This window comes from Etheostoma spectabile, chromosome 4, assembly GCF_008692095.1.
Source record: "Etheostoma spectabile isolate EspeVRDwgs_2016 chromosome 4, UIUC_Espe_1.0, whole genome shotgun sequence".
Classification (NCBI taxonomy): domain Eukaryota; kingdom Metazoa; phylum Chordata; class Actinopteri; order Perciformes; family Percidae; genus Etheostoma; species Etheostoma spectabile.
The window spans coordinates 4,402,739-4,417,249 of record NC_045736.1 but is presented as its reverse complement, the minus strand read 5'-3'; the positions used below and the strand labels follow the sequence as shown (position 1 = coordinate 4,417,249).

Below are 14,511 nucleotides of genomic sequence, written 5' to 3'. Positions count from 1 at the left end.
TCTGCATAGGGTCGGGACAAAATATTGATATGACAATATATTGTTGTCCTTCTTTGTGAGATAAGAGACTAGATATGCTGGCTCCAAATAAAGGTATTTTAAATAGATTTCCCTGCTCCCAGCATCGCTACTTTACGGCTCTTCGACAGTACGTTAAAGGTCCCATGGCATAACATTGACACTTTATGAGGTTTTTTAACATTAATATGAGTTCCCCCAGCCTGCCTTTGGTCCCCAAGTGGGTAGAACCCTTGCCCCCCTCTCCCCCCCTCAAAAGCTACAGAAATGGCACATACTAAGGAAAGTTCATTGTGGGACTGTCTCCTCTCAGTGTGCTGTATTGCTGCCACCACAGGAGCTGAAGTTTTGGGAAAAGACTGGACTCTACAGTATCAGGCGACCTAAGGTCTATATAAAAGAGACTTCAATACAGTATTAGGGACCACTACGGTCTATATAAAAGAACTTCAGATACAGTATTAGGACCACTAAGGTCTATATAAAAGAGACTTCAGATACAGTTTTAGGGGACCACTAAAGGCACACATAAAGAGACTTCATATACAGTATTAGGGGACCCACTAAGGTTTACATAAAAGAGCTTCAGATATATTATAGGGAACCACTAAGGTTTACTAAAGAACTTCAGATACAGTATTAGGGGACACTAAGGGTCTATATAACAGATATGATTCCAGATACAGTTGCCATTTAGGGGACCACTAAGGTCTATATAAAAGCGTCCAAATAGCCCCATGTTATGGGACCTTTAACTATTCGAAGAGGAAGAGGTTGTCAACGGGATGGCTGATAGCATTTTGAGGAAAATAACAGATGCCCCAGTCACGTTTAAGTTCAAAGTCTGCACACATAGTTGCTCTATAGTTCTGTAATTTTATTTTACAGAAGAACCTTTCCAGCAGAATTTTGCTGTGTTCTAACAGTTTGGATTCACAGAGACTAAAGCCTTTCACTTAAAGTGTCCATATTATGAAAAAAAAATACTTTTTCTGGCATTTGAGGTGTTATTTTGTGTCTCTGGTGCCTCCACACACATACAAAATTTCAAAAACCATCCATGCTGTTTTAAATGAGATACGGTTTCTGAATGTCCTCTGTCTTCAGTCTCCGGATGAGCTGTTCAACATCTGCACGGCTTTCTACGTCACTAGCCGAGACGAGGTGGCTAACCATAGCACATGGTAGCGCTAGCATGCTAGCTAGATCTCAATGGCAAAACCCTGCTACAACACACACTAGTTGACCATAATCTCCAAAAGAACTACTTCCATGTCCCTGTTCTGCATGTATTCCACAAGTCCCCCTTGTCTAGAAAAAGTCTTCCAGCTAATCCTGTCTTGTACTGATCGAAGCTTGAGAAAGAGTTAGCTAGCTGATGGGATCTTACCTAGCTACTGAGCATGTGCGACTCCCACCAAAAATAGGAAAGAAGTGAGATGTCTCACTCTGTAGCTAAAACAAGTGAGTGACATCTCACAGTAACAAAAAACATATCTTATCCGTAGACTCAAATGTCTTTCAAAGCAGCCTGGCAGCTGGCTGTAAATATAACTAGTCTACCTCCTCTGTCATGCTCTGTGTCTCTGGATTTGATTGAGTGTTTTCTGAGAGAGAAGACAAGGATAGGATACCTCTTTTGCTTCATTCTGCTGTATTTAAAGTCAAACTTGTCTCTAAATGCCTTGTGCAGATTTCCAATTCAAAGCAGTCTGATGTCAAACATCACATATGTGAATTGTCAAAGTCACCGTCAGACTGAAAACAAGACAGGAGACCTGCTGATGTGTCTGCTCCTGAAAGCTTCCCTGGACGACTGCTTCTACATATACTGCATGTGACTTCAAACACACTGTGTGTCTCTGTGTGTGTGTGTGTGTGTGTGTGTGTGTGTGTGTGTGTGTGTGAGCTACAGTACACACGGTAATGCTTTGAAATTAGACAAATTTGCAATGATACGTTCATCATTCAGAAGTGAACGTAAAGTAACCTAAGTTGGAAAAAAGGTTCACTACAAGGATCTGGCCTACAGTGTCCCCCCCAGCGGACCGAAGCTGATCCTGCACCTCTTTCCCAAAAAAGACGGAAACCAATGGTTTGTTCAGTGCAACAAGTCATCCAGACTTAAAGGTCCCATGACATGGTGCTCTTTGGATGCTTTTATGTGCAGAATTACAGCGACTAGAGACAGTCCCACAATGAGCTCTCCTTAGGATGTGCCATTTCTGAGTCTGTAGCTTTTGAGGAGGAGGAGGGGGGGGGGGCAAGGTGGAGGGTGGAGGTGGTGTAATGTACTATTAAACAAGTGACAAGTGCACAAGGCGTTTATTGATTCTGATGACCACCAGAGATTCATCCTTTTTATCCTCCAAATTCAGGCGATAGGAGAACTTGTTTCTGTGTTTGACCTGAAATGGGAACTACACCGAGCGAGAGCATCACTTACTCAGGGGTTTGTAAAGCTCTCTACTTATTGAAATAAAAGACACTGTTAAAATGTGACTTCTCTCTCTTTCTGCCAGGCGCTGTTTCCAGACAGCCCACTTCTACGTGGAAGACAACAATTCACCCAGGGTGGTACCCAATGAGACGACCCCTGTCATCCCCATTCCAGGTAACAACCAACCACAGCACTATGTCCCCATGCACAGCTGCAGGCCTGAGGGGCTTCATACTGTGCCATAATATTATTTGTCTGATTGTTTGTTTGTCCACCATTGTTGTGTAAGTCGAAGTAGATTGGATGTATTTACTGGTGTTTGAGAGTAGAGATCGATCAATATATGGTTTGGTCCATTCAGTGGTTTCTACTTTTAATATGTTAAAAATAATACACACTTCTCTTGTGTGTAGATTTAATTGAATACAATATATTTGACCCTACTTGGATACACACACCTTACTATGGAAGTATAAATCAAAGGTTAAACATTACTTGAAGGTATCTACATAAGAGTGACATGACACTTACATTAATGTGTCATAAACAGTATTAACAAGTAATACATGTTTATAACACTCATTTTAGTCAGTGTCATTCAGTTTTGTCATGACAAGTTATGGTTCATATGTTATGACTGTGTCATAACAGTGTCATGTGTTTATGCCAGTGTCATGGCACTCTTATGTAGATAACTTTAAGTAAAGTGTTCCCAAATCAAAAACACATGGATGCATAAAGGATGCAGGGCATTGTCTTTTTGAATATGACTTGACCTTCTGGGTTTTTTTTGGCAAATGGATCCACTCTACAGATTGTCCACTTTATTTTAGTTTTAGAGTGCATTTTAAAATTCCAATCACTACTGATTAACACACCTTGCATGCTCAAGCTCCCTCTTACATCCAGGATCTATTGCACACACACACACACACACTTCTGGTCGTTCTCTGAGGTCTTCAGGCCAAGACCTTTTAACTGTTCCCAGTACACGTTTTAAAACCAGAGGTGATCGTGTCTTTTCTGTGGTGGCTCCAACCTTTTAAAAAAACACCTGTAGACACATCTTTTTAGACAAGCCTTTAACTTGCAATATGGTTTAGTATTTTATGTGTTGTTGTTTTTATTTGTTTTACTGTAAAACACTTTGTGCCCCCTGTTATCCGTGAAAGGTGCTATAGAAATAAAGTTTACTTACTTACTTACCTTCTCTTCCTCTGGAACATGTTCCTCAGCCGGGTCAGTTTAAAGGGTTTCAGTTGCTCTGTAATCACCATCAGTGTTGCAGGTGGTGTTCATCTCTGAGAGCTGGCCATATGCTCAGCTACAAATCTTGTCCTGTTGGCCTTTTCGTCCATACAGCTGGATGATCTCTGACTAATGAACTATCACCTTACAGTAGAATGACAAGTTGAGCACATGACCATTGCTGGAACATGTTCCTTGAGATGAGAGACTGGTTTGTGTGAATAAAGTTAAACACGCTTATCTGACAAGTTGACGTGTCTGGAAAAAGACAATCTAGAGAGCAAGGGATTTTTTAGTTTTGATTTTTTTGATTTATTTTGAAGGTAAGGCAAATTGGGAGGGAAAGAAACAGTTGAAAATTTGTATCCACATCACAACCTGTGCTGCGTCAGTAAAATGTGATTCTGTGTGTGTGTGTCGGTGTGTGTGTGTCGGTGTGTGTGTGTGAGAGAGGCTGTGCTGCCCAGTATACCAATTACAAAGAACACACTGCTCCAGCTCTCGTTTTTCAGGTCCAGGATTTGGATCCAAACCCGTCATATCAATTGAAAGCTTGTGGGGCCTCTTTACAATGGGCCCTGGCTAAGTCCAAAGGCCTCCATTCACACACCAGTGCCAGTGTGTCCATCATGGCAGTGTCCAGCACAGACAAAAAGGCCTCTGTCACTGAGCCGTGTACCATACCCCAGCGGGGACAATAGGCTCTCAGTGCTCCTGTTTTGGATTCACCAGTTATTTAACATCACTGTGGTAGGATGTGTTTGTTTTTTGATAACCACTGGAAGTATCGTGTAGCTTTACAGATGTGTGGAGGCTAAATATCAGGAAACACTGTGTGGACATCAGATTCCACTGCAGCACACAGGCAGGTGGATGGCCATATGGGTAATTGTCTCAATGAGCTTATAACTAAAGCCTCACACATCCCATAAGCCTCTTTCAGGCCTGAAAACCTGCAGGCAGCAGCCACTAACTACAGAAGCTTCCGGTAAACACACACACAAACATGACATACGTGTGTGTTTCATGAGCATGGGAAGATCAATATCTCTTGATCAAATGCTGCTTATTTGGTATTTATAGCTATGAAAAGTCAGTTATTACAATCATGAATTGATAAGAGAGGTGTAATGACACAGCCACCTTGTTGTTTGTCACATTAAAGGGAAATTCCACCAATTGTACCCCATTAAAGTTGTTTGCAGTGTTGGCCAGTACAACTGCATATATTACAGAGGGAGACACTAAAGTGGGATGTCTGATAAATGTCCTCAAGTGAGGTCCCCTCACAAACACAAGTGAACCGCAGATTAATTGCAGAGTTTAACCTTCATTGTGTAAAACGTGACACACAGCTGTACCAAAACACAGAAGTGAAATACTATTTAACGAAAATACGAGACGTTGTAACTCCTTTTGTTGGGTGTGTAACCTAATTAAATGTGCCTGTAACAATTATTATTATTTTATAGAAAAATAAAGTTATATCAGGCTATTACAAGAACAAAGTCACAATATTTCAGAAAATAATCCACCTGCACCATAGCCTGCTGTGCATTACGTGATGGCTCTGCTGATCCGGGAGATCTCAGACCTCCTGACAGACTCAGAGCCCCGTTTGGGTCTCTGCTCTCTGAATGAGACCGCTCAGGGAAGTGGCTGTACGCTGCTCTACGTCGGAGCTCAAATGGGACACATCTGCCGCAGCATCTCCACAGCAGAGCACATCCATTATAAACCTGAAGCTGCACAGACCACGGAAGGCACGCTGCTCATCTCTGTTTTTACAGCGAGAGGTGTTCTTCAAAGCTCTGCTAATTACGAAATATCGACAATATACCTCAATTCAATCTAATAATCAGGTTGGCGAGCAAATGTGTGGCTGAGGGGGCGCGGTAGAACGATCCTGTTGAACAAACATGTTTTTATTTTGTTTGTCGTTCTAATTCTATAATTAATAGGAAGTAGGCCTAGGCCTCACACTGGAGGGCCCCCCCAACACAGCTTGACGCCCTAGGCTGTTGCCTCAGCAGTCGCCAGCCCCAACTGGGAACCTTGTTCTATGGACAAATTTTGTTAAAATATAGAGTCATACAATTGTTAATACACAGATATTTCTTAGATTGCATGATTGGCAGCAAGATGGGAGACAACAGACTGGCTCTGCTAATCCAGAACTCCAAAATGTGTGAACATCATCATTAAAATCAACGTTCTTTCTGTAGAAAGAACCAAAAAAAAGAAGGAAAAGAAAGAGATTGGATCAGTTCTCTATGTAGCTAATTTTTCAAGACCGACTGCTGTGTTTATTGACACACAAATCATTTAGTTACTGTATATTTGCATACCTAAATGAGCATCTCGCAAGACACAAAGCGAGAGCTGGCAAGTGTATGCTCTCGTTAATGTTTAATGAAGACTAAACTGAGCGGCGCTGTGAGAGCGTTTTAGCTGTTGTGTGATGTTTTTTCATCCTTTTCACTGAACGGGCTCCAATCTTCTGGGTCGAGTTCAGCTTTTTATCCTCTCAGTGTCTGAAGAACGACTAGCACTTTGCAACAATTTGGATGTAAGCAGATGAAGCATGTACTACAGTCCTGCGCCGTCCTGCTCAAAGCTCCCAACATCACAACAAAAAATGACTTATGCAAGCTTTCTTGTATGTTTTAAACCGCTTGCTTGTGATACAGCAGTGGAACTGAAATTTTACTGAACGTGCATTACTCTTGGCAGAGATCATTGTAGGGAATGGGTTTACTCAAAGTACTGCTGGGCAATGTATCAATATTATATCAATATTGAATATGAGACTAAATATCATCTTAGATTTTGGATGTCGTAATATCCTGATATGACATTTCCTGGTTTTAAAGGCTGCATTACAGTAAAGTGATGTCATCGTTCTGATCTTACCAGACTGTTGTAACTGTAATAATGTAATATCAGATTTTCTCCCTATCGACCAGCCCTGACTCCAAGCACCACTCAGTACCATGAGTGCATATGTTAGCATTTGCCCTTAACCCTTGTATGGTTTTCGGGTCTGTGGAATGTTTGCTAAAAAAACATAACTATTACGTATGAGTGTAATAATTGTAGGTGATACATATTTACAGTGTCATGTAGCTTAACTGTGTCCTCCTCCTAACTGGGCCTGCTGTGTGTGTGTTGTGTGTGTGTGGGTGTGTGTGTGTGTTGTGTGTGTGTGGTGGTGTGTGTGTGTCTGTGCGTCTGTATGTGTGCGTGTCTGAGTGTGTGTGTGTGTGTGGGTGGTGTGTGTGTGTTGTGTGTGGCGGTGTGTGCTGTCTGTGCTTCTATATGTCTGCGTGTCTGAGTGTAGGTGTGTGTGGTGTGTGTGTGTGTGTGTGGTGTGTTTCTGTCTGTCTGTCTGTGGTCTGTATGTGTGCGTGTCTGAGTGTAGGTGGGTGTGTGGTGTGTGTGTGTGTGTGTGTGTTGTGTTGTGTGTGTGTGGTGTTTGTTGTGCTGTGTGTCTGTCTGGTCGTATGGATGGTTGCATGGTCTGAGTGTGGGTGTCTGTGTCCCTCTGACATCTCTCCAGTAGTCCATGTATAGGGGCATATGTTTGCAAACATGTGGAGTGTTTAAGGGGGGTGGGGTTCAGGAGTCTGTGTCAGCGGGGGTCCCGAGCCTTGTTAACGAGACCCACTGCTGCTAGACAAGAGGGGTTCAAACCGGTTGTGTCCAGGGTGGCCGGGGTCAGCTAGAATCCTTCTCTCCAATACAATACAATTCAATTTTATTTATAGTGTCAAATAACAGGAAGTTATCTCAGGACACTTTACAGATAGAGTAGGCCTAGAACACACTGAATAACTAACTTTTGTGCAGTTATGAATGTTCATATTTCCATTTTTTTCTAAGCACTTTAAAAACTTTTTGCTTGTGTTACTTAAAAAAAAAAAACACGAAAGAACACACAAACAGCTAGCACACTGTGTGGCGGAATTGTTTTCTAAACTGCAGTTTTTGAAGGACAAGAACCATTTTCCATTTGAAAAATGGACATTTGAACATCTACAATATAGTTGCACGGCAACTGGGGATCTCCAAAGCAGCTGCTTAATGAGATTATTTTGGTCTGTCAGACATCACCATCCCAACACTTCACCTGGCGTCCTCGCTGGACTTTGATTGGTCTGTGCATTCTGTTATCAAACTGGAAGAGCATGGCGTTGATCTAAACGTATTACATTTCTCCTAAATCAGTCTTTGTCATTTTAGATTAGATAAAATTAGATTAGATAATACTTTATTCATCCAACCATTGGGAAAATCCCTTGTTGCAGCAGCATTTTGCTACAGTAAAAAAAAAAAACAAGCAAGCAAACAAACAAACAACAAACAATGTGCAAAAAAGTACTGAATGAATGTAAAGTGGCATCATATAAAAGATATTGTTAGTTGGGTTGGGTGGCCATAGTACAAGAAATCTTGCAATGTAAGTGAGTAAGTGATGTGAAATTAAATAGAATAATATGTAATTAAATAATATAGCAGAAGCAAGACCCATTGTACAGGCATTATTGAGTCTAAGCATAGAATAAATAAGTAGTCGGAATGGAAAAATATAAATACAGATAATACAAATATACTTAGAGCCGTTTTGAGATGAGAAATTGGCCGTGCAGTTGAGACCTGTGACACTAAGTTTATATTCTTTGCTGGCTGTATGCACACATACAGGTTGAGGCGTTTGAAGAGGTGAGACACTTCCTCACTGATTGGTCCACTGAGTAAAATCTCAGCTCCCAGGATCTCATATGTACAGTGGAAGCTGAGTCAGTGAGTTGTAGCAGTAGTCTGGCTGGCCAGTTGTTACTCATTCACATATTGTTGTAACCCCAGACTGTTCTCTGTAAGGTATGGATTGATTTGAAAGGACAATGGCAAAGGTCTGGCACAGCCTCCCTCACAAGTCACATGGTACTCGTGTGGTTTACCTTTATTTGTCAAAGGCAGGCTGCTCCGTTGCTGTAATGCACGGTCAGATAGTTGCCCGGTGTCTGGTTTCAGCAGGTGCATGGTTGCATGGCGAGTTACCGCTCCTGTAGAGCCCGACTCTAACCCCGGCCTCGTCTCTTCTCTGCAGATGACATGGAGGCGATTCCAGTCAAGCAGTTCGTCAAACACGTCTCTGAGCTCTACTCAAATAACCAACGGGGATTCTCTGAAGACTTTGAGGTAAGCAGTGAAGTCCTACGTATGTGCAAACCGAACACAATGTGTCTTCACACATTGTCTGGATACTGATTGGATGTCTTCAATCACCTAGTCCTTCCTGTTTCAGACTACGCCAGTCCTTCATATGATGCAAACTGCAAGCACTGGTGAAATACGTAAAACTCGTAGAACATAAACTTGAACTTGTATGTTACAATTTTTCAATTGTGTAAAATATTCACACACATGTGAGCAGAATCTGAAATCATGCAAAGGGAAAGAAAAAGTCCCAAGAGCTTGTAGAAAAAAATCTCAACGTATGTTTGAAATATTTTCTCAGAAAATGTGTAGACGGAGGAAAAATAAAGACCTATGTGTAGATTGATTTTACATAAATACCATGGAATTTGCACACTTGTAATGCAACTTCTACTCATATTGTGAGTTCAGTTTTTTCAGCACAACCACAACTCCGCGATTACAGCCTCTTGAATAGATCTCTGCAACGTCACACGAATATGCTCAACACACCAGTTCAGATTTTTGCTCTACAAGTTCAGTCATCGTCTTCTACAAGCTCTCGCACTTGGCACCATATTTGCCTTCACACCTTGTGTAGATTATCAGAAACACACCTGCACGTGTACACACACGCTATCAGATACTGATGGCCAGGATATGACAAACTCAAAGAATGTGCAAGAGCAGTTCACCTGCACAGATCCTGGCACACTCCACTGTGTCAGCTCAGGAGTAGCGTTATCGCAGTGCCGTAGTAGTTTTAAAGCTCTCACTAGCGTATTTCTCACAGTATGTAAAGTGGAGAACACTCAGATGTAGCAGGCCACTGGAACATAGTGTTTAAAAGAGAAAAAAAGATGCATTCTTCTTGCAAAAAAAGTCAAAGCCTTATTTCAATGGCTATTTCCTATTGAAATCGTACATTGAAATGTTGATTTAAATAAAGGCTTTGTACATTTTTCTGAAGAAAAAGTGCCTTGGACTTTTTTTCCTCTTTTAAACTTTTGTGTTCTCCTTCAAAAGAGCACCTACATGACTTCCTTGAGCTTCCGAGCACTCTTTATTTGTTTCTTCTAAAAGACATATTGTTTATTTGTCATTCATCAAAAGCGTTCCCATATGTATCTTGAACAGGATTAGAATATGAGCTCTATGCTGTCTGAATACACTCCCACTCTACATAAATATTTGAAGCAGAGATAGTGAGATGGAGATAATGAAGACAAATAAGGCTGCATACTGAATAACTAGGGTTATCACAGAGAAAACAATAAGGACGTTTCAGTGATGGGCAATTTAGTTTAATTATAACCCTTGCATGATTTATCAACAAACGCCAAAGCTCCCTCTGCAACTGTGATCTGTGGAAATATCTTGCTCTTTTCTGTTTTTCCATCGCCAATCGTTGCTTTGTTTCCAGCGTGTCCTCCACTCTCTCTGAGAGAATTGGGTGGACTGAGCCTGACCCTTTGAATAATTAACTTAATAGTTACACTTCCAATGTAACCCCTCCCCTTTTCCCACAGGGAAGTGCTCTATGACGGGAGCCCCTTATCAAATGAACTGATCCTCCTCCCCTGTCCCTGGTGCCCCGGTCTCTCCTGCTTTGACAGAGTTGGAGTCATGGAGGCTCAGGGCATCAATTATCACTATTTAGTCTAAACGGCATTGTAATGGCATAGCCAGATGAACAGAATTATCAGTACATGCTCCAGAAATTGAAAATAAATACTTCAAACATGCTGAGGGTAAACGTTATTATGGCTAAAGATGAGTGACAATTGAAAGGAAATGCCTGAATAGAATAGCAATCTCAGTGTGCCGCTGTCAACCAGGTGGAACACCTATTGGAGATTTTGGAGCAACATGTTACGTCTACACCGAGGTTATTACAGTTTAGCATTTTTCCTTAGTTTTTCTTTTTTCTTTTGTTTTGAACTTTGTTTTCAAATTCAGTTTAGTTTCAATTAGTTTTAAACACCAGTATTGTGTGTGCACGTCAGCGTAGTCACTGCCAGCCTGAAAGTACAGGACCCCATGTGCACAGCATTGAACTGCAGCCCAAACCCACGTTACGTCAGTTCACTGCAGAGGGAAGCTGACATCAACCATCCCTTCTGTTCTAAGATAGCAACAGCAAAGGGATGTGTATGTGTGAATATGATTAACTGTCTGCACATATAGCCTGTGTGTATCTGTATCAGTTTGTGTACCATCTGTTGATCACATCACCTGTCTGTGTGACAACACACGTAGTCATATCTCATTCTATCATACCTGCAACTTGATCTGCTCACGCATGCTCACCATGAAGCTTGCTACACCCAAAATAAATCCCATTCCCATTTCCTATGATGAATCAATGTTTCGTTGTGCTAAAACAGGGCAGTGTGCCTGTAAAGCTCCAGAGGAAATGTGGCCCAGGGGTCAAAGCCAAATCCAGCGCCTGCCTTCCCTGTTGGCCGTGCTGAGCTAGCAGCCAACAGCTGTTTGCTTGGCAGGAACGTGACATTAAAGGTCCCATGACATGGTGCTCTTTGGTTGCTTTTATATAGACTTTAGTGGTCCCTAATACTGTATCGAAGTCTCTTTTATATAGACCTTAGTGGTCCCCTAATACTGTATCTGAAGTCTCTTTTATATAGACCTTAGTGGTCCCAATACTGTATCTGAAGTCTCTTTTATATAGACCTTAGTGGTCCTAATACTGTATCTGAGTTCTATATAGACCTTAGTGGTCCCTAATACTGTATCTGAAGTCTCTTTCCCAAATTCAGCCTGGGTGCAGAATTACAGTCACTAGAGCCAGTCCACAATGAGCTTTCCTTAGTATGGGCCATTTCTGAGTCTGTAGCTTTTGGAGGAGGAGGGGGGGCCTTGGCCTTGACCAACTGCCACTTTGCTTGTTTGAAAGCCATGATGTCTCTCTCTCATGGGTGGGCCAAATTCTCTGGGCGGGCAAAGCAGAGAAAGGGGAGGTATCCTTGCCCCCTATGACCTCATAAGGAGCAAGATTCCAGATCGTCCCATCTGAGCTTTAATTTTCTCAAAGACAGAGCAGGATACCCAGGGCTCGGTTTACACCTATCAGCATTTCTAGCCACTGGGGGACCATAGGCAGGCTGGGGGAACTCATATTAATGTTAAAAAACCTCATAAAGTGACATTTTCCTGCCATGGGACCTCAAACACTAACATTTATTCACAGGCTGCTAAGCCCAGAATTGCACTCTATCATTCTTTAGGACTGTAAGCAAGGAAAATAATTTCCGAAGTAAATATAGGAAGTCAATGAGAAAAGATATTCAGGGTGAATCCTGTTATTCTTTTTCAGTCTAAATGTTAACCTTAACTCAAGCACGAGTCATGTCACCATAGCGGTTACTTTCCAACATGGTGTACCATGCCCTCAGGTCGAGAAAATAAAGTATTATGCCAAGCAAGGGATGTAGCTTACATAAGCACAAGCTATGAAGAAAGGAAAACACTTGCTATAGCCAAAAAGCAAGAATGAAAGACAAAAAAGAGTATTTGAGATGTTGTGAAATTAGAAATCGGCCCAAACAGGTAGAACTACATTTTAAGAAATAAACTCGTAAAAAGACAGAAAAAGCTCTGGCAGCTCATTTCCCAGACTTTGCCCCATAGTTAAAAAACATTAGGCCTATATGAAATTCTTTCATACAAAGCTGCTCAGTTTGTAAACTTCTAAAAATGTTGAAAGAAACTTCAAAAAGGTTGAAAAAAAAAGCAACACACACATCGGAAAATATGATAAAGCTTTCTTTAATCTCTCAAAACCAACATTGGTGGCCAAATTATCACATTCAAAATGTGAAAAACAAAAATACAACTATGAATCACATCCTATGGACAAATTTTCTTCAAATATACAGCCATACGACTGTTAACCCTCATTTTGTCCTAGGGTCAAACGGACCCGTTTTCTTATATCAATGTTTTTTTTCATTACCCAAAATAACATGATTGATTTCACACAACGCTCTTTGGCAAGTACAAATCTCTACTTATTCAGTTTTATAGCATTTGGAGAAAACAATTGAAGTGTTTTTGAGTAAAAGTTGACAAATTCCAGTCTGTGATTATCCATCAACACACTTACCTTTAATTTTAATCTAAATAACTCTTAATTTCTGCTTTTCTAACTCAAACATTAGGTATAATTTCCTAAAAATTAGGTTTTTGACCATAAATTCCAAAAATAGCTGTAAAACTAAAGTTAATAATTTAGTGATACGTAGTGTTAAACGTGAAAAAAGCGACAACCATTGAAAAAAGGGACAAAAATGTAAGAAAAAGTTAAAAACATCGATAAAAAGCGTCAATAAAAGTTTTTACTTTCAATTTTGACGGGAAGACAACACAAGGGTTAATACAGAGTGTAGAGGAGCAGCTTGTGTGCAAGAGACGTGGACGTAGCGTGTGTACAGTATGGATCCCTGTCCCCATCACCCTCTGTGACTCCATAATTGACACTGTGGAGTGTTCCCACTTCCTGGGACCTTTCATCTCCCAGGACCTCAAGTGGGAGCTGATGCTGTATGAGGGTGTTTGTAAAATAACAGGGTGCAATCTAAGTCTTAGAGGTGTAAATTATGGTATGTGTCTTAGCCTTAGAAAGCACAACAGAGGACGCACTTCCTCCTGCAACTTAACAAATTCAACCTGCTAAAGACTATGATGGTGTTCCAGCCTGCACCGTTACGTTCCAGTTCCACCACTTGCCGCCAAGTTGTTTATGGGCAGCGTCTTGCAACATGATGTTCGTTGTTTCTGTAACAGGCTTGTTTTCCGGGAGTAGGTTGTTAGCCTTCTGTCCAACCCCCAAGCTTGGAGGGCCAGTGGTTTTCTGTCAGGGTGTCCTTCCCTTAGACTGCGTTGGTCCACGACACCATACGGTGTAACCCCCCATCCGCCACCCGAGGGGACGCGCCTCACACGCCTTACAGTCCCAGCGCGAGGCTTAAGAGAAGCGTAATGGAGGATAAAACGGCACCAGTGTGCAACTACGCACGTCAGTCAGCCTGGGTGTTTGAGTCCCTCCCCTCTGGCAGGAGGTTGAGGTCCATCAGGACCAAAACCTCACGCCATATGAACAGTTTTTCCCCACCCCTGGCTCTGCATTCCATTGTACTTACTCCGCTGTACCATTCCTTTTAACTTAACTTATTTTATGCTTATTTTCTTTTTCTTTTCTTTTTTTCTTTTATTCTTCGGATCCTTCTTATATGTAGTAAATGTGTGACATGCACCACCAACATCAAAAACAATTCCTTGTGTGTCAAAACTACAATAAAACCGTATCTGATTCTGAACAACAAAACACGTTCCGTGTGTGGCAAATTATGGGAAGTAATTTCTTACATTTAGACAAAAAGCAAGGCAGGATGTCTAACAAAATATAAAACCAATGTTGACATGGAGAAACCAACTCCGGTTGAAATTCCCTTGACATTTGAGAGTTTTTGCGAATGAAAGCTTCTTTTCTTTACAAGATCTAATGAATTCATCCAGGAAAAAAATTGTAATTTGTAGCCATACAGTCTTTTTTTTAAGGATCCTTTCATGGAGACATATCGGAA

The 14,511-nt window shown here is 41.3% G+C and overlaps 1 protein-coding gene across 3 annotated transcripts in view; it reads left to right on the top strand.

The window, feature by feature from the left end:
- Positions 1-14,511, top strand: part of LOC116687475 (receptor-type tyrosine-protein phosphatase gamma) — a 571,464-nt gene that overhangs the window by 497,835 nt on the left and 59,118 nt on the right. For all 3 annotated transcript variants that reach the window (XM_032512919.1, XM_032512917.1, XM_032512918.1), the window contains 2 exons: positions 2,541-2,632; positions 8,817-8,908. In XM_032512919.1, the coding sequence (XP_032368810.1) occupies positions 2,541-2,632; positions 8,817-8,908 (184 nt within the window). The remainder of the gene's footprint in view (positions 1-2,540; positions 2,633-8,816; positions 8,909-14,511) is intronic.